This window comes from Pogoniulus pusillus, chromosome 14, assembly GCF_015220805.1.
Source record: "Pogoniulus pusillus isolate bPogPus1 chromosome 14, bPogPus1.pri, whole genome shotgun sequence".
NCBI lineage: Eukaryota > Metazoa > Chordata > Aves > Piciformes > Lybiidae > Pogoniulus > Pogoniulus pusillus.
The window spans coordinates 26,024,294-26,047,611 of record NC_087277.1 but is presented as its reverse complement, the minus strand read 5'-3'; the positions used below and the strand labels follow the sequence as shown (position 1 = coordinate 26,047,611).

At 46.9% G+C, this 23,318-nt stretch overlaps 2 protein-coding genes across 2 annotated transcripts; one reads left to right on the top strand and one right to left on the bottom strand.

The window, feature by feature from the left end:
* Positions 1–701: 701 nt before the first annotated feature.
* TMEM70 (transmembrane protein 70) lies at positions 702–3,211 on the bottom strand. Its single transcript, XM_064154654.1, has 3 exons — positions 3,033–3,211; positions 2,514–2,625; positions 702–1,357 (listed from the first exon to the last, which is right to left on the bottom strand). Exons 1-3 carry the CDS (start codon positions 3,177–3,179, stop codon positions 909–911), a joined length of 708 nt encoding a protein of 235 aa, XP_064010724.1. The 5' UTR covers positions 3,180–3,211; the 3' UTR covers positions 702–908.
* A 2,907-nt stretch (positions 3,212–6,118) lies between these two features.
* Positions 6,119–21,796, top strand: ELOC (elongin C). The gene is made up of 4 exons (XM_064154653.1): positions 6,119–6,406; positions 15,640–15,702; positions 17,518–17,661; positions 19,157–21,796. Exons 2-4 carry the CDS (start codon positions 15,699–15,701, stop codon positions 19,345–19,347), a joined length of 339 nt encoding a protein of 112 aa, XP_064010723.1. The 5' UTR covers positions 6,119–6,406; positions 15,640–15,698; the 3' UTR covers positions 19,348–21,796.
* Positions 21,797–23,318: the final 1,522 nt, after the last annotated feature.

Genomic DNA, 23,318 nt, shown 5'->3' with positions numbered 1-23,318 from the left:
CACTGGAGTTAAAGGTGGTTGTATTTGCAGTGCTGAAAATCAAGAGTCTTTTAAAAGCACAAGATCTAAACAGTACCCTTTGAGATTCCCTTTTGCTTCCCCACCTCACACAGCTGCTGACAGGATCCATTTTAACCACCAGTATTTAAGTGAGTTCAAATGCAGCATCTGTTTTCAGCAGGATAGCCACAGAGCAAATCTCATGCTAAGGTGCTTTCTCCCACTCAACAGAGAAGCTTCTTGCTCTCTAGGGAATGGGCTGCCTGGAGAGTGACTCTGGCCTAAAAAAACATTTAGTAGCTGTGAGTAGCTAGATTATTGCAAGGCAGCCATTCTCCCTGTCTTCTCCACAGGCCTGCAGGCCTCCAGGAGACTGGAGCAGGACCTAGCAACAATACCTGTCTGGCTTTCTGCAGACTCCTCCTGGCTCCCAATACTCTCAGAACAGGAAGTGAAAGCCAGCACCAGTCCCATTATGCCACCAGCAGCACTGACAAGAAAGCCAGATCTTTTTGGGGTTACAGACAATTAATCTTTCAGGCCTAAAATCTTAACTATGCACTTGACAGGTAATGAATATTGATGACTCTTGTTACAGGAGTGGTTACTTTTCAAAGAGGAGATGGTGAGACTGCTCACAGCCCATGCATTTCACAGTTCTTTTGGACAGTTAACAAGAAATAACAAGCACAACACAGAGCTAAGAGCTTTTTCTTTTACTGTGCTTGGTGCCATTAACTCTGATCAACCTTCCACACTGTTTACAAGTTTAGAAGAAATGCTGCTTTGTTCTACATTCCAGACTGCACTGGGGAAACTCCTATACTTAAGAAAGGGTAATAGACTTTTACATTTACATATATAGCACTGCACCATCAAGGGTGACACCGACATTCATGACCTTCAGATCACTTCCTTTCTCCAGCTTCCTTTCCCTGCTCTAAGTTAAAGTACAAGGATTTGTCATAGCCCATGAGGTGGTTGTAATCCTGAGGATTGGGGAAAAGTGATGGATTCACAAGCATTGACTTTGTCTTAGCATAAAACGTTGTAAACATCTTGGTGATGTCTGGAATCTTTACATCTTTCTGATGGAAAACAGTTGCTTTTTCTGCCAAGATGACATTGTAGGTGATGGCTGTGTAGGTGTCCACATCATCTTTGTAATAGAGCCGAACCACGTAGCCTTTGGTAAGGACATGCAGAGTCACTGGGGTCACAAAGGTGAAAAACCCTATCAGCCCATAAAAGGCAGCTTCTATCAGCAGGCTATCAAACCCAATCCCAGTTTTGAGCATGATGTAGGGCATCATGAACAGGTTGAATATGCTGGTGGAGTAAGAGAAAAACTTCACACCTACATAAAGCAAAAGAACAAAAAGAAGGTTAAGACTTAGGAGTAAAACTTTCCCCATCACCTCCTCTGCTACTTCTGCTACTGTCTGTTGCTGACATTACACAAACAGCTGCAGGTACTGAAAATCTACTTCTCTTTTAAATGTTTTAATCTCACAAAGAAACTATTGAAAGTTCACTCTGGGGTTGCTCAGCCTTGACAAGGCTCTGGGCAGACTTACAGTATTTGAAGAGGGATACTAGAGAGCTTGAAAGATGCTTTTGACAAAGGCATAGAGTCATAGGACAAAGTACAATGGCTTCACAATGGAAGAAGCTCCATTTAGGTGAGACATTATGAAGAAATTGCTCTCTGTGAGGGTGGAGAAGCAGTGGTACAGGTTTCCCAGAGAAGTCTGTGGAGGCTCTAAGCCTGGAATTGTTGAAATCCAGGATGGATGGGGCCCTGAGCTACCTGGTCTAGTAGAAAACATCCCTGCCCACAGCAGAAGAGTTGGAACTAGATGACCTTTAAGGTTCCAACCTAACCCATCCTATGATTCTATAATTTTTACCACTGTTCTAGCTTGTTTATATGCTCATGTTGGGTTTATCAAAGCTGGTAGCTGGCCTTGTTTCTATGAAGTCAGCTACTATCACAGACACTTATGAAGATAGGAAACTAATTTCCAAAGAAACTGGACTCCAGCCACAGACACACACAATGGAAATCATCAGCAATATGTCCAGGAATGTCTCTTTTCATCACCAACTAATGCTGACACTCAGTCTGCACAACAAATAAGCTTGCTTGGTTCCTCACCATAACTTGGAAAACACAGGTTATTCAGTGCTAACAAGTACTCCAGCACCAACTGGCACGCATCTTGAATGAGAGCAGCCAGTCCTACGCAGCACCCACACTCCTTAAGTCACCAGAGGAAGATGCTGAGGAGTCACAGAAGCACCCAGCACCTCCACAACGTCATTCACACCCAAGTGTAGAAGCAGAAACCAAGCACCACCACTACAGATTTTGTTGTTGTTGTTGTTATAGAGTATCCAGGTATTAGCAGAGGTGGGGGAAAAAACATTCATCTTCCTAATGCTGCATTTTAAAGCCCTTAAATACTGCTCAATTAAAGGAATGGCAATACATATGACTTTGAGTACCATACCTAACACTGCCTTTGCCAAATTCCCCTTATAAACTAATCTTCCGTGCTCTGGGTGATCATGAGGGGAAGATGTGCAGAGGCTGCGAACGGCTATTCCTTGGAAAGCTGTAACCTGAAAGATGAAAGCAGCAGAGAGTCAGGCAACATCAGAACACAGAGTTCCTCCTTGCCCTGAACCTATTCCCAGCGCCTCAAATCTAAACTAAAGTTAAGTCACACTATAAAGCAGGCCACAAACCGATGCAGTGCGTGGCTGTTTTAACAATCGACACGACATATTGGCGACCCCACCGACAAGCTTTGCAGTCATTCAGCACCCGCTCCTGCACGGAGCCACCCCCGGGCCCCTGCGCCTGCGGGCGCTCCGTTCCGCCTCCGGGATGCGCAGAGAACCTCCGCTCCCTCCCCGCGCCCGCATTTTTCGCTAGAGAAAAGGCACGAATCCGAGGACTGCCGCCCTTTCCCCGCCCTGAGGAGCCGAGCCGCGTCCCCTCACTGCCCCATTTCCCCCTCCGCAACCTGCTGGGGTCCCGAGGCGGCCGCCAAAGCCGCCCCGCGGCGGCAGGCGCTGGGGAAGCCGCGGAGAGCGGAGCCCCGCAGCCAGGCGGCGGTGGCTGGCCCGGCCACACGCCGGCAGCCGGCAGCCCGCAGCAGCGGCAGCAGCATGTCGGACCGCAGCACACGGCGGAAGGAAGGAGCGGGGCGGTGCTGCTGTGACACTGCGCCGCAGCTCCGCGCTTCGTTCCCGGCAGGAAGCGTCCGGCCCGGCCTGCCCGCTGCGCGGAGCCGCCGGCTCTCCGCCTGCCCGTCAAACACCTCGGCCCCGCCGGCGGAGGGGGGTTCTGAGAACGATGCTGCCGGCAGTGCCGATGGGTGCAGGCACCGTTAGAATGCGCGTCCCACTGTTAGCCCAGAATCTCAGCGTGGTAGAACTGGAAGGGACCTCCGGAGCTCATCCCGTCCAGCCGCCCTGCTGGCGCGCCCAGGATCGCACTGTCCAAGCGGGTTTTGAAAGCGTCCCGAGAAGGAGACTCCACAATCTCCCTGAACAGCTTGCTCCAGGGCTCCGGAACCTTCACAGCAAAGTTCTTCCTTATGCTTAAGTGAAACCTCCTAGATTGTAGTTCTTGCCTTGTTGCCCCTTGCCCTGGCGCCGCTGAAAAGAACCCAGCCCCATCCTCGTGCCCCCCACTCTTTAGCTCTTGCTCAGTATTGAGAAGATCCTGTCTCAGGCTGCTCTTCTCCAGGCTAAACAGCCCCAGGGCTCTCAACCCTTCCTCCTCTAGATCCCTCTGCATCTTTGGAGCCTCTTTTGGACTCCCTCCAGTCAGACAGAATCACAGAAACATTCCGGTTGGAAAAAGACCTTCAGGATCACCAAGTCCAACCCATAACCCTGCCTCTACAAGGGTCACTCTAAACCATATTCTCAAGTGCTACATCCAAACGACTTCTAAACACATCCAGGGTTGGTGACTCAATCACCTCCCTGGGCAGCCCATTCCAATGCCTGATCACTCTTTGTGTGAAAAGTCCTCCCTCCCTGTCTCTCTTGAGCTGGGGACCCCAGAACTGGGTCCAGGTGAGACCTTACTGGGGCAGAGTAGAGGGCCACTTCTCTTGACCTGCTAGCCACACTCTTCTTAATGCACCCCAAGAGACCATTTGCCTTCTTGGCCATGAGGGCACATTGCTGGCACATTGTCATCCACCAGCACTCTCTGGTCCTTCTCCACAGAGCTGCTTTCCAGCAGGTCAACCATTAACCTGTAGTGGTGAAACTGTTAAACAAATGACATGTTCATCATCTTTATTGATGATCAGGACGAGGGGATTGAGTCCAGCATCACTAAGTTTGCAGATGACACCAACCTAGGAGCAGGTGTTGAGCTGTTGCAAGGTAGGAGAGCCCTGCAGAGGGACCTGGACAGGCTGGATGGGTGGGCAGAGGCCACGGGGATGAGATTTAACAAGGCCAAGTGCAACAACCCCAGGCAGCGCTACAGGCTGGGGACAGAGTGGCTGGAGAGCAGCCAGGAAGAAAGGGACCTGGGGGCACTGGTAGATAAGTAGCTGAAGATGAGCCAGCAGTGTGCCCAGGAGGCCAAGAGAGCCAATGGCATCCTGGCCTGTAATAAGGAACAGTGTGGATTAAATATCTAAGTTATCATGATGCTGTTTAAGTTAGGGCTAAATGTACTGCATTGATCCTCTGAGGAGGACACTGATTGAGGACTTTATGGTGTAAAGGTGTAACTCAGAATAGCCAATGTCTGCCTTGAGAGAAATTATGTCCCTGATGAGTAGTACCTGAAATACTGATGGAATGTAGGCGTCTCCATGTGAGCATTAGGAAGAACTTTCTCACTGTGAAAGTGACAGAGCCCTGCAACAGGCTGACCAGACAGGTTGTGGAGTCTCCTTCTCTGGAGACATTCAAAACCCACTTGCATACATTCCTGTGTGACCTGCTCTAGCTGACTCTGCTCTGGCAGGGGGGTTGGGCTGGATGATCTTTCAAAGTCCCTTCCAACTCCTAACATTCTGTGACTCTTTGTGCTGGGAGTTTCCATCAAAGTTGTTAAGAAACCACCCACCGAGGATGTAATGAGGAGCTCTTAACTGGAGGAGAGTGTTATTTTGGGGACCTCCCTGAAGTAATGAGTAATCAGTCAGGGCTCTGGCAAGAAAATTTAAGATATTACAGGTAGCTTTTCTGTGAACTACCCTTGTTATCATAGAATCATAGAATCAACCAGGTTGGAAGAGACCTCCAATATCATCCAGTCCAATCTAACACCCAGCCCTATCCAGTCAACCAGACCGTGGCACTAAGTGCCTCAGCCAGGCTTTTCTTGAACACCTCCAGGGACGCTGCCTCCACCACCTCCCTGGGCAGCCCATTCCAATGTCAATCACTCTTTCTGTGAAGAACTTCCTCCTCACATCCAGCTTATACTTTCCCCAGCACAACTCCAGACTGTGTCCCCTTGTTCTGTTGCTGATTGCCTGGGAGAAGAGGCCACCCCCCACCTGGCTACAGCCTCCCTTCAGGTGGTTGTAGACAGCAATGAGGTCACCCCTGAGCCTCCTCTTCTCTAGGCTAAACAACCCCAGCTCCCTCAGCCTCTCCTCGTAGGGTTTGTGTTCCAGGCCCCTCACAACACCTCCTAGCTAGACAGCTCCTACCCAAAGCACCCACCCTCTGAGCATGCCTTTTGGATTTCAAAGAAGCTGTATCTTTAAGATGATGCAAGACAAAAACTAACCAATGTCTAATTAACTTTAGGCGTAGCTAACCCCTTTGCCTCTATAAATAGGGGCCGCGAAGTTCAGGTGGTGAGCCAGTGTTGTGGGGACGTGGTCAGCTCTGTATCCGGGCTCGGTGTGTGTGAGGTGGGCTCACCGCACACCGCGAGGAAGAACCCATCCTCCAGGCAGCACAGCGCGGCTGGGACTTGGCCTGCCTCGGGACCCCTGTGAGCCCGCAAGCAGAGCCGGTGTCTCGGTAAAGCCCCATCTCGATGCGCCCCGGCGCCGCCGCGGACACGGCGCTTCGACTGCCGCCTCCCTGCCCCCGAACTACGCGTCCCAGCATGCACCGCGGCGCCGCTGCGGACACGGCGCTCCGCCGGCTGCCGCCCTGCCCCCGAACTACGCGTCCCAGCATGCACCGCGGCGCCGCTGCGGACACGGCGCTCCGACGGCTGCCGCCCTGCCCCCGAACTACGCGTCCCAGCATGCACCGCGGCGCCCGCGCAAGGCACGCCGGGACCCGTGGCGCTCCGGGGGCTGAGCCGGAAGCGCCCTGTGAGCTCGCCGGAAGCTCTCGGCGGCAGCTGGCCCGACGCGGCGGGGCCCTGCGAGCGGGGCGGAGGGAGCGGCTCTCACCCGTGAGTGGCGGCGGGGCCGCGGGGGCTGCTTCTGCGGGGGGAGGGGACGCCGGACCAGGCCCGGCCCCGCTGCCGGCGCCGCTGGCGTCCAAGGGGGCGAGGCGGAGAATGGGAAAGGGGGAGTCCCCGGGGCCTGCCCTGTCGGAGGGGAACGGGCCTCGCCCTCCGCGCTGCTGTCGCCCCGCTCCCGAAGGCGGAGGATGGGAGTGAGGCCTCGGAGAGAACCGGCTTGCAGCGGCCGGAGGAGCGCAGGGAGCTGTCAGGGGTTGCCGTGCCGGTCGGGGTTCCCCGCCAGGACGGCGGTGAAGGGCGCGTTTCTCGTCTCTGCGAGCGGGAGCAAAGAGATGTTCTCATTTAATGGCCCCTGCTAAACTTTTTTTCCGCCGAGAATGACGTCCACTCCTAAGAGAGAGGGGGGGGAAACGAAGCACGAAAGAATTTAGGATGCACCCCCAGGGGTTCTTGTACCAGGGTGAGGAGTATAAGCATAGCAAGGTTGAGGGAAGAAGGTGATACACGGAGGCATAGTAAGAAAAACAGGCTTTTGAGTACCATGTGTTCTTTCGAGGGAGATTCTGTCGTAATACAAGAGGACCTGAGCATTAGTAAAGTGTTGATGACATCAGCTATATGTACGAAAACGTGGTGGTGATGCTAGCAGTTAACTTTAATGGGCAGTGTAATCTTCCACTGTGCAATGCTACGCGCAGAAGCTTTGTTAAGGTGTTTACTACTGGCGACCATGAGTTAAGACTTGTGCTGCGAGGAGACTTAGTCATGGGCTGTTTGTTTACGTGGGCTTGATAAAGATTACTTCCAGAAGTTCAATTTGGAAGCAAGCCAGAAAAACATTAAGTAATCAAGTGGGACACCTTTGTAGTAAGAAAAAAATATTCCTGATTAGTCCCTTACGTGCTCCACTTCACTCCTTTTGCTGTACAACACCACTGAGAGAGAAATAACACTTCTCAACCAAAGAAGGGGAGACTGGTAATTAGTTTTTCCTGTAGTACATTGGCTGCCATCTTTGCACATGTAGCTCACACCTTAGACCTTGAGATCAGCCTTCTAATGTGATTAATATATGTCAATAAAAATTTCACTGACATTTCCCACTAATACTGGGAGCTTCAAGATAATAACTAGAAACTTTCAGCATTCCAGCATTTACTTTTTTTCTTGTCATGTCAGAAGAACGGTCATGTGAGAGTTCCTTTTTGTTCCTGTGTTAGAATGGGTGATGGATGAACAAATAAGGTAGCTTCATGTAGCCTTAATGTGAAGACTTGACTTGGTACAGTGAGGAGGCACCTTCTGAGGTACCTTCTTCTGTCTCAACCTTCTGTTTCTTTTTCTGATCTGTTTGTGCTTCTGTCCCTTACCCATTTGTGGCCATAAGTGAACATCTTTCAGAATTGTACTTCAGGTATAAAGTATACCTGAAGTATACTTGGCCCAGGTGGCCAAGAGAGCCAATGGCATCCTGGCCTGGATCAGGAACAGTGTGGCCAGTAGGACAAGGAAGGTTATTCTTCCCCTATACTCAGCACTGGTCAGGCCACACTTTGAGTACTGTGTCCAGTTCTGGGCCCCTCAATTCAAGAAAAATGTTGAGGTGCTGGAACATGTCCAGAGAAGGGCAACAAAGCTGGTGAGGGGCCTGGAGCACAAATCCTATGAGGAGAGGTTGAGGGAGCTGGGCCTGTTTAGCCTGGAGAAGAGGAGGCTCAGGAGTGATCTTATTACTGTCTACAACTACCTGAAGGGGCATTGTAGCCAGGTGGGGGGTGGCCTCTTCTCCCAGGCAACCAGCAATAGAACAAGGGGACACAGTCTCAAGTTGTGCCAGGGTAGGTATAGGCTGGATATTAGGATGAAGTTCTTCACAGAGAGAGTGATTGGCATTGGAATGGGCTGCCCAGGGAGGTGGTGGAGGCACCGTCCCTGGGGGTCTTCAAGAAAAGACTGGCTGAGGCACTTAGTGCCATGGTCTAGTTGATTGGTTAGGGCTGGGTGCTAGGTTGGACTGGATGATCTTGGAGGTCTCTTCCAACCTGGTTGATTCTATGATTCTATATCCATATGTTTTACTATGCTTTTGTAATTTCCAGTGTTTATCACAAGAAACCCTTCAATTTTGTTAATAAAAGTATGGGCCTGTCAGGATTTAAATTCTCTTCATTATGGTGTAGTTTGCATAACAGTAGGTTAAGGACAAAATAAAGGGCAGAGAGGTGTTACTGTGTTCTTGGGAGTTACTGAAGGAAGAAGTTAGCTTGGATGGTAATGGGCTAGCTTCTGTGAGCTCTCTGAGGTTCCTTATCCCATATCCTACCTCACCTGTTTATTCCAGCCAGCACACACCTGTAGCACAGCTTCCTGCCACACTGCAGTGTGCCCCCAAGGGTAGAACCTTAATGCCCCTGCGTATGGAATTGTGAATCCACAGTGAAGCTCTGAATTCATGCTGTACCAGGTTCCACTCCTGTCTTTTCTAAATATGCTTCACTCTCTATTCTAGTGTTTTGGGTTTTTTTAAATGCACACTGAACACTAAACTACCGAGTGATGTTTTTAAATAAGGATCAAGAGCAGGACTAGAATTGAGGATTGAGCAGGATTAGAATTGAGGATGAGCATGAGGAGGCTATGTTACTGATGAACTCTCACTAATATACAGATGACACCCAGAAAATGTCACTTTAGCTTCTAATCTAACCTAGAAATTGTGGTGACATTTGTATTATTTACCCTGTGTTTTCCACAGGTTAATGGTGTAGAATGCAGAAGTGGCAGCAGCTGAATCATACAGAAGTTGTCTCTGTTGCACAGCAGAAGAGTTAGAAGCTATTTGAGTTTCCTTAGAGTAAAATCTGAGTTCTTAATAAGCTTCCTACAGTTGGAATCAAAGATCTTGAAGTGTTTGTACAGGTTTGATTTATCTGGGGTTCTGGGCATCCATGCAGCCGTTGTTTGTGTTCAGTTACAGCAGTGTACTACAGCAGGAGAGGGCTAGGTTGGAGAGTAGGAAAAATGTCTTCACTTAGAGTTGTAAAGCCCTGGAGCAGATTGCCCAGGGAAGTGGTGGAATCACCATCCCTGGAGGGATTTAAAAGCCATTTAAATGCAGAAGGACCTAGAGCAGTGCTGTGGGAGGCTGCTCTGTGGCAGAAGTGCTTGTGTAAGGAGGAGGTGCTACTTGCAGCAGAGCTGTGGTGACCCTAAGAATGATCCATAACAGGGATCTGGGATGGCCAGACCTCCAGGAATCAGCCTTGTAGCCCCTGGTCCTGGCTCTGCTCTCTGCAGTGTTCTGCTTGTGACTTTGAAGCCTGTGGATGGCAAACTTGCTGCCCAGCACTGTCGTGATGTCCTATGAAACAGTCCAACTTCTTGGGCAGAACCTGGGATCTGCACATGTCAGGAAAGCCAGCATAAACTCCTGACCTTGGCTGGCCCATTCCAGGCTGTGCTGTGGCTCCTGGAGCTGCTGTATGGCACTGGGTTGTGCCCAGAGAAGGGCAGCAAAGCTGGTGAAGGGTTTTGTGGGAAGAAACCAAGGGAACTGGATTTGTCTAGTATGGAGAAGAAGAGGCTGAGGAAGTCAGAGCAAGGTGGGGGTCAGTTTCTTCTCCCAAGGAAGATGTGGTAGGAGAAGAAGAAATGGCTTAAAGGGGAGGTTTAGGTTGCACATGTGGAAAAATCTCTTCCTCTAAAGGGTTATCAAGGCCTGGAACAGGATGCTCAGGGGGAGTCACAATTCCTGGAGGGATTGAAAAGCTGTGTAGATGTGGTGCTGAGAGTCATGCTTTAGTAGTGACCTGGCAGTGCTGGGTTAATGAGTGGACTCAATTATCTGAAAGGTTCTTTCCAGCCCAAATAGTTCTGTGTCCTTCAAATATCTGGTCTCATTGACATAAAAGACAGACAAGTATGTGATACTTTGGAAATTCTGGGAAGCTTGAGAAGTGGGAAGGCATCTTTGGGAGTGAGGTGGGAGGATTATAGATATGCTATGCTTTTTTTTTTTTGCCTTGCATTTGATGGTGAAGGGAAGCAGGAGAGGGATCAGACTAAACTCGCTGAACCACAGTACTGCTTCAAAAACCTGTAAGGAGGAGAATCAGAGGCTGAAGTACACCAACAAGACCACTTGCCTCATGGAGTTTAGCTATAATCTACCTTATAGGCATAAACATCCTCACAACTTGTGAACATTTTCAGTCCTCTATCAAGATTTTGATCGTTTCTGCAGCAAGAACTTCGTTTTCAGACTGCTTGGAAAGTTTCTGTGCCAAATCTGCTGGGCTTAGTTGTATTTTATTCTCCCTCAGTGATTAAAAAGTGGCATGTCCTTTTTATGTAATCTTTCTTAACAAAAGCAGGCTTTGCTCATCTTTTTTTTGTTGTTGTTGTTAAGGAGTCGAGGCAGGAGAACAATAATACCAAATATATCTGCTTTTTGGAGATTAAAGGCAGAGAGATGAGCCACCTGATTGGTAATGCTACATAAGCTTCTTGAAAGGGAAATGGAATCAGGAACGTACTTCAACAAAAGTCCACAGTGCTTTACAGGAGGCTGAAACAGTCAGAAATACATGACAAAAGAGGCAAGTAGTTGAGAGTTCAGAAAATTTGGATTGTTCACTTCCCTACTACTGCGTGGATTTAGATGAGCTTTAAAGGTCCAAAATATTCTGTGTTTCTGTGGTTGGTGTAGTCTTGGAGCAGCTAGCTAAATGATCCTCAAGGTACCCTCCAACCCAAACCATTCCATAATTCTTTGACTTGACTTTCCTTGTTTCTAACCTATTTAATGCATAAGGGCATTCAGATGTCAATTCAAAAATACTTCTCTGTGCAGAAGATTTCCTTCCACACTCTTTTTGCTATCCACACAAGCAACAATGTGTGGCAGGCATTTCTCCACCCTTGCTCTCTCTAATGCACATTGAAAAGGAATTTCTTTTGTTTCTGGGTTTGAGAGGTATTAAATAACAAATCAAGATTGCTTCAAGTTGCACCAGGGGAGGTTTAGGTTGGCTATGAGAAGAAACATCTTCCCTTAAAGGCTTCTTGACCACAGGAACAGGCTGCCAAGGGAGGTGGTGGAATCACTATCCCAGGAGGTGTTTCGAAGAGACGGAGATGTGGTGTTGAGGGACATGGTTTAGCACCAGCCTTGGCAGAGTTACAGAATGTTTGGATTGGATGATCTGAAAGGGCTTTTCCAACTAAAAGGACTCTGTGACTCTTAAGTTTTCTATCACAAAATTAAAAAAACCAAATGTTGCATTCTTGCTTTGTCACTTTTACAGTGTATTCCTTCTGCTCTTCCCACTTAGTTTTCTGTGAACTGAAGAAAGCTGACTAACAAAAGAGGCTGTGGCTTGTGCCCAAGGAGAGAGAATGTAATTCTGTTCCTGATGGAGTGGTTTGCCCATCAGCAGTTTATTACTGTTAATGATGTCTCTGGTACCTTGAATGTCATCATTGGGGAAGAGATGTTTTTTACAAAGTAACTTTAAACTGCAGTGTGCTCAGATCTTCACAGAGTTCCATCACACACTGAATACTTGGAGATTTAGATGAGGAACCACTAGGTGCTTATGGATATTATTGCTTTTTTAGGGTCTTCAGGTTTCTTGGTGTTCTTTTCTTCCCTGGTGCAGTAACTCCCTGATATTTCTTGTGCTGTTTGCTGTCCATGTGTTGTCAGCAGTAAATCTGTACTGCTGATCATGTTCACAGTTCTCTTCCTGGCTTTTTTTATTCCCATGGTTTAATGACACATTGTTACACCAGAATGGAAACGGAATGAAACCAAACTGGGTCCCTTGCTTCCATGCTGAGGACTGCAGGCTGTGCTTTCCTTAAAAGCAGGCAGCCTTTCTATGACTTGTTTTGGCAGCAGAGGGTTAGTTCTGTTCTATATCCAGAACCTAACATGGATTATGGAATAGCTCTGTAAAGTTGATTCTTTTTTTAGTTTATGTTCCTCTGTTGGACTTAGAGGAATAATGTTGGCATACTTCTCCCTCTTTGATGTTTACCCTTGTAATGAATTGTAATATTTATCTTCATTCCAGTTGTATTTTGGTAAGCTGAGTAAGCAAGACTCATTTTTACTGCATGCAACAGGCTCTTTGGTCCTATCAGTAGCTCCTTTCTGTAGTTTTTGTAATAAGAACTTCTTTTTCTCAAACATGGAATTCAGAATTATCTGTGGTGTTCCAGAAAATTTGTTGCTCATCTGCAATAATCTGTTTGTATTTCCCTACCTCTGTTGCAAAGAAATCCTTCATCTATGCCTTTAACTCTTTCACCCTCCCCCACTTTTCTAGTGTTGCCCCTGCAGAGCTGTGTCAGTTGATAGCTGACCACAGAGTGGCTGTGCTTTGACTGCATGAAAGGTCTTCCTCCACGGAGCTGCTTTCCAGCAGGATGACCCTTAGTCTGTACTGGTGCCTGGTGTTATTTCCCTCCAAATGTAGGACTCTGCACTTGTCCTTATTGAACTTCATGAGTGGTTGACCTCAATGATCTTAGAGATATTTTCCAGCTAAACTCTTATGTGATTCTCTTGGGCCTCCTTACATGTTTTGCCCCAACAAGGTGTTGATGCATTTGCCTTCCCACTTACCACCCTGTCTTTCTTCCTCTACTTAGTGGCATTGTTTTTTAGTTGGAAACCAAGGCACACTTCTGTCAATCACTAGCACTTCTGTCACTTGTGGAGATTGGATATTATTATTTATAAATCATAAGTGGGTTTATGGCTCTTTTGGGATGTAGGGAAGTTTTGTGGTTGGACAAAGAGGTTGCACAAGTGATGCTCCTATACAAATTTAAGTCATCAAATGGTTTGGGTTGGAAAGTTCCTTACAGTTCACTTAGTTCCACCTCCCTGCTGGAACACCTTCTACCAAAGAAGGCTCATCAAGGCACTGTTCATCCTGGCTCTGAGCACTTCCAGGCTTGGAGCTTCCACAGCTTCTCTGGGCAACCTGTTCCAGTGCCTCACCACCCTGACTGGAAAGAATTTCTTTATAGTGTCCAATATAAATGGAGCTCTTCCAGTCTGAAGACATTGCCCATTATCCTGTCGATCCATGCCTTTGCCAAAAGTCTCTCTCCAGCTCTCCTGGAGGCCCTTTCAGATGTTAGGAGGTATTCCTTCCGTTCCTGAGCTACAGATATCCTCCAATGAGCTGCTGGATTTCTATTTACAAAACCTGTTGCTGTGAAGATCCCATCAGCTTTGTGCCATAACTATTCCAGCACTCAATTGCCATTTCCTTGGATGAATTCCTGGAATTACTTAAAATGAGGAAGGCCTTTAACACTTGGTGCCAAGGTGTCTCTAAAAGAGGGTACACAGTTTAACTCCTAGGGGGCATTCCTGAAAGTGCCTTGTATTGAGGAACTCTTCACCTGAAAGAGTACATGTGAAGGTGTTCTTCATGGCAGCAGGGAAGGAAAATACTTTGTTTATGTAAAGTCAGGATAATTTTGAAAGGCAAACTTAGGGGAAGATGTTTTTTGCTCAACACTCCACAGACAGCAGCTGCTGGCTATGCTGTGTGGTTTGAGTTAGTAAGGGTACCAGCCTGTCCTCTTGGGAGCATCAGGAGATGCTCAGACTGTATTGCATCTATGCTGTCACCAGCAGCAAAGAGCTGGATTTTCTGAAGAGATCTCTGTGAAACCTTGCAGCTCCCTCCTCAACTTGCTGACACGTTTTTGCTAAGCATCTACCAGAAACACGGGAGGGAGGGGTGAGGGCAGTGGTCTCTTGTTCTGTTTTGTCACAGCTCCTGCTCCGGGGTCCCTGTCTGGTGAGTAGTCCTAGTTTATCCCTCTGCTGGTGCTGTTTTGTCAAAATTCTTCCCAGCCTGTGCTGCCCCTGACCCTGGATACTGGCTGGGAAATGACCCAGAACTTCTTGTGCCATCCTGGGGAACCTGTGGGCGCACAGCAGTAGCTGATTGATTTGTGTTGGGTTAATGTTTGGAGAGGAGCTGTTGTGAAAGAGATTTTAAGCCAGTAGGTGGGTGGAATTTCTCTTCCAAAGTTTTATGCAGCAGAGATGCAGTTCAGCATAAAGGAATGGCTGTTGTATCTGGACACAGCAGATATGTGTTGTAAACAAGTGCGTCTGTCTCTCTCTTTGGATTCAGTCATGTGATGAAATAGGTGTGCAGCAAGCTGGGTGTCTGTTTCTAAGCAGTGGAAGCTCCTGGTTCCTTACTATGGGAATACCTGCCTGAAATGTCTGAAGTAGATTATCTAGGTGAGATTGGTGGCTGTGTCAGGAAGCCTCAGTCTCTTACAGGAAAGACAAAATGGAGACCAGATATTTAGTGCACACTGATCGGACTGATCCCTAAGCCTTCTTCAGCCTAAACAATCCCAGTTCTCTCAGCTTCTCATAGGGCAGCTGCTGCACTCCCTTGGTCATTTGTGGCCCTTTGCAGGACTGGTATGTTCTGGGGAGTCCAGAGCTGGACCCAGCTCTCCAGATGTGTTCTACTAGTGCTAAACAGAGGGGCAGGATCACTTGCCTCAAACTGCTGGCAATGCTTCTCCTGATCCAGCCCAGCGTGCTGGTGGCTACCAGCAACCTCAGGTCTCCTTCTGCAAAGCTGCTTTCTAGATGGTCAGTCTCTAACCAGTGCTGGTGCCTGGGGTAACTCTTCCCAAGGTTTTGTTTCCCTCTGAGCTTCATAGTTGGTTGTTATCCTCTTTCTCCAGCTTGTCAGGGTCCCTCTGAATGATGGGACAAGCACTCCTTGTTCCCAACATGCAAACTCTTCCCCGACTGCTGTTTTGTTGGGGTTTTTTTGAAGACAAGCTGGTCAGACTCTTTAGTGCTTTTTGCAGTGTGGCAAAACTTGGTTTCTTTACCTCCTCAGTACCATGGCATGAATGGTGTCTGCAGTGGTAGAAGTCATAAGACTCTTCCAGTGACTCTGGTTTTACTTGGAGACTTCTCCAAAAGCTTGGAGAAACAGCTTATTTTCAAAGCAAGCTAAAATGTAGAGGTTCTCCAATGTGGTAAGGATCTCTGGACAGCAAAGCTGGGTCTCAGAATCTAATGCTGATCAAGCCTGCATGCTGTGTACCAGCATAGACTTTTCTCAAGACTCTTTCAGGTAACACAGATAACAACTAAAGGTGACCTCAGAAATTGTGCTGCTGACTGAAAACGTTTCCCCTTCTGTTTTTTTCAGACGCTCCAATTGCAGAAGCTGCTGTTTAAAAGAAAGATTTTTATTTTTATAAGAAGAGAATGGGTAAGTTCATCATCTTAGAGGAGTCATGTTTATGTGAAGCATTTTCTTTCCTGCATTGGTAAAGGAAGTGGACTTTAAGACTTAAAATTTTGACCTTGTCACTTTATGTTAGCCTCAAAAGCTAATGAGGCCCCCTACAAATATTTTTGGGAGGGTTTCTTCGAGTGAAATTCTTGGCAGGGCTTATTCAGAGTGCATCTAACAATACATTTCACTTACTTCTTATGTACAGTGCCAGCATGTGCTAAACCAGGATAATTTTATAGCACTCAACATGTGGATAGTGCACAAGAAAGCATTGCTGTGTGCTGGTTTAAATGTTTGTTTGTAAAATGAGGTCGACCTGTCAAATTCTAGCTCAGGGATCCTACTGAGGAGTGTTTCCTGGTGAATTCCATTGTGTGACTATGTGAAACTGCCATATCTGCCTCTGCAAGTGCAATGCAAGCAATCAGGCTCTGAATGTGTTTTAGCATGTTTGGCACTGGCAGTGCTCTGTGAAATCTGGCAGTAACTGGGTGGTAATTTGATTTTTAACTTCAAATTCACCAACAGCTTGATTGGGTGAATGTTACATTGCTGTAACACTGGATCCAATGGAAGGAATTTAGTCAGTAATATCATGTCCTTGTTTTGCCAGAAAAGAAACAATGCTAACAATCACATGTCATGTGTGTAGTCAATATCTGGTTCATCTTCCAGCATATGATCATTAAATCCTGTCAATATATTGCTGTTCTAGAAGTGTACAGATCTTCTGGTATGCCTTCCAAGCTGAAAGAGCATCCAAGACTTAATTTTTTTAACTTTCTGTCAAGATCAAGACTGTTCTGAAGATTAAATTTGCTGTGCAATGTCAAATTCCTGTATTGCTTTAATGGAATTGTAGGAATTCTTGCTATCTTAGTCACTTAGAAAGCAGCCTGTATGAAAGCAGGCCTTAAATTCCTAGTGTGAGGAGACAAAAGAGGTGCAAGATGGGGAAGCTTTTAAGATGGCACAGAGTGGACAGCACAGTGGTGGCAATAGCCATGTTTGGAGCTTGTAAAGAGAGCTCTGCTAGCAGAGAATAAATTACTGAGTGAAAAGGGAAGGGAGATAAAGGCTTCTAGAGAGAGAAGGTAGAGTGGGTATATAGTGATAGTGAGGCAGAAGGCAAACAAGAATAAGTACCATCAAAACTGCCATGAGGAGAAGCCCCTAAGATTTTGGGGTTTAGTGTTTAGCTCTTCCTCGGTTTTCCACTAAAAGTTCGCACCCAGGTGTGCAACTAGGTTGTGTTGTAGCTCTGAGTCTGGCTGGGCAATGGGAGAGGTGGAATCTTCTTCTTTTATGTCATTTATTGAGCACAGGAGTGCTGCCTGCTGCTGTTTTTAGCTGTGCTGCACAAAGCAGTACTATGTTTGTAAATGTTAGAGAACTATCGAGGCAGCTTTGAGGCTGCACTACTCAGAAAACAATGGCAGCAGCCATAGGAGGGAAGCAGTGATGCAGTCAATTCCCTTGAGAAATTCTAAAGGGAATTTTCATCTCTTCATAGAGTTTAGAAATGATGTCAAAATGTGGTGATGAGGAAAGGAGAGAGATGTTAGTAAAAAAAAGCCCACAATGTCTCTGTGGCAAAAATTCCTGCTTTAAACCAGACTGCTGAGTGGCTCTGAGAAGTCAGCTGCAGCTACATAATGATCCTATCCATTCCTGGTTGTGTTGGGTTCTTTGCTCTGTAAACAGTCATAGAAGAGCCTGCAGTTTGTCTTCTTAGTGATGTCCATCAGTCATAGTGTTCTGAAATTGTCAATCTGATTTCCATTCCAGATGGAGAGGAGAAGACATATGGTGGGTGTGAGGGCCCAGATGCGATGTACGTGAAGCTGATCTCCTCTGATGGCCATGAGTTCATTGTAAAAAGAGAGCATGCATTAACATCAGGAACAATAAAAGCCATGCTGAGTGGGCCAGGTAGGTATCAGAGGTGCAATACCATCATGTCCTTGGCTTTCAATTTTGGACAGTTTGAATTTATATACTGCGAAGTGTGAAAATTGGAATGAATGGTAAATTTCCAGCTCCTGCTCAGTTCCCCTTTCCAGTGATGCTATCCACCTCTGTGCCACCAGCCATGGAACTGAACTGGTCTGCTTTTGGACAGTCCATGACCTTACTGTGTCATTGCTACTGCCCATCAGCAGGCAGTTGTTTAGCTAGTTGTTTCATCTATTGGAAGGGAGCTGCAGGAGATCTGGGTGGGAACTTTTTACAGAGGCATGGAGTGACAGGACAAGGGGTGATGCCTTCAGACTGGAAGAAATTCCATTTAGATTGGACATTAGGAAGAAGTTTTTCCCTGCATGGGTGGTGAGGCACTGGAACAGGTTGCTCAGAGAAGTGGAGGCTCCAAGCCTTTAAGTGTTCCAAGTCAGGTTAGGTGGGGCCTTGAGCAACCTGAGCTATTGGGAGGTTTCCCTGCCCATGGCAGGGGTATAGAACTAAGTGATCATTAAGGTCCCTTCCAGTCCAAATCATTCTGTGATTCTCTCATTTGTGACCAAACCAGTGCTGATCACATGCCATGTTTCAGCCATTGCTGAACGTGCACTGTGCAGACACAGTGTCAGGGCTTGCCATGTCTGCTACTCTTTCCTCCACCCAGTGAATGGTGTGCATAGGCTTGGGAGGGAACACAACCAGGCAATCCAAACCAACTGAGCTACTGCATGCTCAGAATTGAAAAGTGACAAGAGGGGTTAGGGTGGTCACTGTCATTTGCTTGGGAAGTGGCTAGACATCAGTCTGCCATAGGGAGGTGGCAGCTGGTTATTTTTGGAATCATAGAATTGTTTAGACTGGAAAAGACCTTTAAGATCAGCAAGGCATTCTTCAGTATCTGCCAGGGCTGAAGTGGTGCTATGGAGAACCTTTCCTCCAGGACAAATGGAGTTCCCCTGCCACTCCTGCCTGCCTCTTCTCACAGCTTAGTAAATTAGCAAAACTTCCTGACACAGAAATTCAAAGCTAGTGGGTTCACAGCAAGGGCCACTGGTGAGCATGTGTGTGCAGACAGGGAACACCTGTAAAGCACAGGATCTTCCTGCCTCAGACAGATGGGAATGTCAGTGGATACCTCTGCTCTTTTTAACGTGGTTACTATGACTCTTAGAGCAGAGCACACTACACAGTTGGAGAGCAAGCATCAGAATTAGCCCTAAATTTCTGGCGTTGTTGTTCGGAACATTGTGAATAGGCTGTGGCCAAAGCTAATGTTTTGTAGTGCAGGGGTTCTTAGCATCCTTGAGGATTACAGATGTAGCACATCCTGCTTTCCACCACAGCACCTAGTGCCCAGCAATACAGGACGGGGCAAGTCCATGTGCAGCGCGTTGCATCAGGAAGGTCAAGCATTCCATTTTGCAACAAGTTTTGATGCTGACTTTTGGTTGCTTCTGTTTTTCTCCAGGACAGTTTGCAGAAAACGAAACAAATGAGGTGAATTTCAGAGAGATCCCATCCCATGTCCTATCCAAAGTCTGCATGTATTTCACCTACAAGGTTCGCTACACCAACAGCTCTACGGAGATTCCTGAATTCCCCATTGCACCTGAAATTGCACTGGAACTTCTGATGGCTGCAAACTTCTTAGATTGTTAAATAAAATAAATTATAACTAAAAAAAAAAAACCCAAACAAAAAAAAACCAACAAAAAATGTAACTTTTTTTTCAGTATTTAATACATGTATTTCAGTGAGTAACCTTTTTCAGATAGCATGTTGTGTGTGTGCTGTTGAGAACTGTTGAAGTTCAGTGGTGGGGCAGCTGCTCTCACCCCTGCTGCAGATAGCAATCCTTCAGCTGGAGTTTGTTTTGCTTCTGACACAAATTAAGGACCTTTTCACAAACTGAGACAAATAAACAAATCTGCCAATTAGTAGATGGCTATGCCGTATCCTTTAGGTGTGGTAGAACTTCCTTCTGGTACCATGACCATAGCAGACTCTGGAGTTGAGTTGAATGCTTTCTCCAAGGTTAACTGTAGTGAAATACTAGTAGCTGTTTAGAGTTTCTAACCTCTTACTGTTCATGTTTCTAAACATCTGAACTTAATCTCCTTTGTAAGGTAACTGTTCTTTAGCATAGCCGCACTAACGAGGTGAGAAGTGTCCTCCTTGAGGTTTGTATTCTGATAGCAATACTCCATTTGGGTTGTGCTGGGGACTTGAGTAACCTGGTCTAGTGGGAGGTGTCCCTGCCTATGGCAGGGGGTTAGAACTAGATGATCCTTAAGGTCCCTTCCAACCCAAACCATTCTATGATTTAAGAGAAGGCTTAAGGCTTTTTATTTAAACCATAGTATAGAGCTGTGTAAAAAGGTACTTGATATATTTTTGTTTTATAACCTAAGTTTTCCCCCTTGGTAACTCCAAATGCTGCAGTCACTCATCTGTGCAGTAAGACTGTGCTCCTGCTGACAGTGGCTTTTAAGGGGAAAAAGTACTGTTAGAAGCTCTGTGTGTCTGTAGAACATAGAAGGCTGTTCTTAATGTCTTGTCACTTGATTGATGCATATTTTACCTGCTTTCAGTTCTGGTTTCTCTCCACTGTTCTGTAAAGGCTGTGTTTGATCTCTAAAGAAGCAGCCATCAGCGCTGTACCATAGCAGCTGAAACGATGGCTGTGCTCCTGTCTTTCACCTCTTCCTCCACCTCTCCTTTGGACCCACTGGAAAAGACTCAGAACCATGGAGATCTTTTCTGTCTGAAGGAAAGGGCATTAAGCGGATGTTTAAGGAGCTGTTTTATAAATTTCTTAGGTATTTCCAATGTTTTTACAAATAGTTTAGGGGACAAGGATTGGCAAGCCACTGCCATCATACTAGAGCACAACACAACATCCCTTGGGTGTTGCTGCTGGTGGGTGCCTGTTCTACCAGTTCTTGGTTCCAAACAAGTTTCCATAAAAGGAAGAATTCAGACTTGAGACACAAAAGTTTGGGGGTTGTTCAGCTGCAGCCTGAAGAGCCCTGCTGCCAAAATCACCAGTAAATGAGAATAAATGTCATTTCTCATACAACAGTTGTGCCAGAGCAATGTAGTTGGTGTTCCATCAGCTGCCATTGCTTCAGCTTTATTTGCATCAAGAAGTGGTGGTGGTCTTTCATGGAGACATCCTACTGATGGATGGCAGAACCTCTCAAGGTGAAGATAGAAGGCTGCAACTCTCCCCTACAGCCATTTGCCAACAGAAAGGCAGCTTAGGAAAGGTTCCTCTGCACAAAGCCAGTAAGCAGCACAGGCTGCCCGTGGAGGGGGGCTGATCTGATGTGAAACATCACTCTGGCCTTGAGTGATGTTGGAGGGACAGGTTGCCACGTGTCAGCTTGGTGATAGCTGAACTGGCATTAACACAACACCTGCTTGGGCACAAGTTTAGCACTAGGCTGCTTTGGCATGATGGAGCTACTCTACATTGCAGGGAGTTGTTGGAGCCCTGGGGTCAGTGCTGTGAGTAACTCACTGCTGAGCCCTGAGAAGCTACAGGCAAGCAGGGACACCCTGCCATGCTGTGCTTAGAGCCAGCAGGGCTGCCCCAACAAGTCCAGGAATACTGACCTGGGTATTTTAGTCTCTGCTGTCTGAGTTTTAGCTCCAACTGTAAGTGATTCTGAAGTTTTTGGTAGTGATGAGGTCAATGGATTGAAGTTTAAAAGTAGTTTAAAATGCAAGTTAAAATAAAAGGTCAATTGTTTAAAAAACATTGCTTTTCCTTTCTTCCTTCCTTCCCACCCTTCTAAGCTTTCCAAATCAATCTCCTGTTCCAATACTGTGCATTTTCTGACTCTGTGCTCCAGCAGTGAGGTAAAGCAGCTGGTTTAGTTGGTTTTCCTTTCACCTGGGTGTATCCTGGAGTGGCTCAGCAAGTGCAGTGGTGCCCTGGAGCAGGCTCTTTGCAAACCCACCGGACTGGGGAGAGGAGGGCGGCAGAGGGAGTCTGTGCGATCCCCTCCGACAGTGAGCTGGGTATGCTTTTATTGGACAATTGGAACCTTGCCACGCTTAACCCCTGAGCTCTGAATAAATTTCAACATGGAAAATTTTTAAACCTGTGTTGCTGTTGATTTGTGGCTCCTCAGAGCAAGCACTTGTGTGCTGAAGCAGCACATTCATGGCTGTGCTGAGCGCGTTGCTGGTGTATTTGGGTCATACATTGTGAAACTGCATCTGTAAAAGTCCAGAGTTTTTGTGGTTCTGGAGACTTTTATGGGTTTAAACTGTGCAGATGTCTGTGCTCCTTAGAGTTATATGTGCCCTACAGTGAGTTGTGCCCTTCTCAGGCAGCCAAACACTGAGAAAGGGCAGTGTTGCTGCGCAGTCTTGAAGAGGAGATTTTGAATGCTCCAGCTGTTCCATGATGTGCCTTTTATCTTATAAGCTAGTCCTGTGTTTGATGCTTCAATTTTTTCTCTGAACTGCTGATTTTGGCAGAAAAAAAGCTTCCAGGTTCTTCTCTATCAGTAACCAGTGGGCAAAATCCTGCTGGCTTGTTCTTTTACATCATCTGAGGAGGCACAAGCTGCTGAAGAGATACCTGATGCTCTCCACCACGAAGCAGTTGGTGCATCTGAAAGGATCACAGCTCTGCTCTGCAAAACAGGAAATCCCTTTCTGGTCTGGAGGTTGGAGAGAGGAAAGGATTCACCATGAAGTTTCACTGTGCCACTGCATTCAGCTGCTGCATTGAACATGAGAGCGGAGAAGTATTTTCAAACTCACAGTTTTACATGGGATGTAAATAGGTGAAATGAAGTACATTTTAAAAACTCCTTTAGCTTTCATCAGCAGAAGAAAGTGGTAAGATAATGCCTTGCAAAGCTTAAACACACAACACAGGAAGTAAATTGTTCTCTTTTGTCAGAGCATGTTTTCTCTGCAAGAAATGGAGTGGCCACTTCGTTGCTGGTTTGCAGATGGCGTGTGATAGAGCGAAGGCAAGTAAGTCAACCCTCAGAATGTCTTTGGAGAGAGGAAAAAGAAGCACTTAGTCACAAGAAGAACCATATGGAAGGGGTCTTTCTGGGGGCAGGGGGGGCAGGGGGAGGTTTTGTGGTTTGTTTTTTTTTTTCTCCTGGTGTTTCAGAGTGAACTGCAGATACAGTATCAGCAAACTCCCATTTGATTTGGTATCTTGTATTTCCCTGAGTGCAATGCGTCTCGAATAAAGGTTGCAGAGCTGAAGGGAGGCTGTAGCCAGGTGGGGGCAAGCAGCAAGGGGACACAGTCTCAAGTTGTGCCAGGGGAGGCATAGGTTGGATGTTAGGAGGAAGTTGTTGGCAGAGAGAGTGATTGGCATTGGAATGGGCTGCCCAGGGAGGTGGTGGAGTCACCGTCCCTGGAAGTGTTGAAGCAAAGCCTGGCTGAGGCACTTAGTGCCATGGTCTGGTTGACTGGCTAGGGCTGGGTGCTAGGTTGGACTGGATGAGCTTGGAGGTCTCTTCCAACCTGGCTGATTCTATGAAATAAGGCACTACTGGTACTAACTGTGATGAATGAGTTGCTGCTGTCTGTGTTTTGGCACTGTTCAGCTGCAGCAGGGACTCTCTGCCTTTGCACTCATCCTTGGTTTA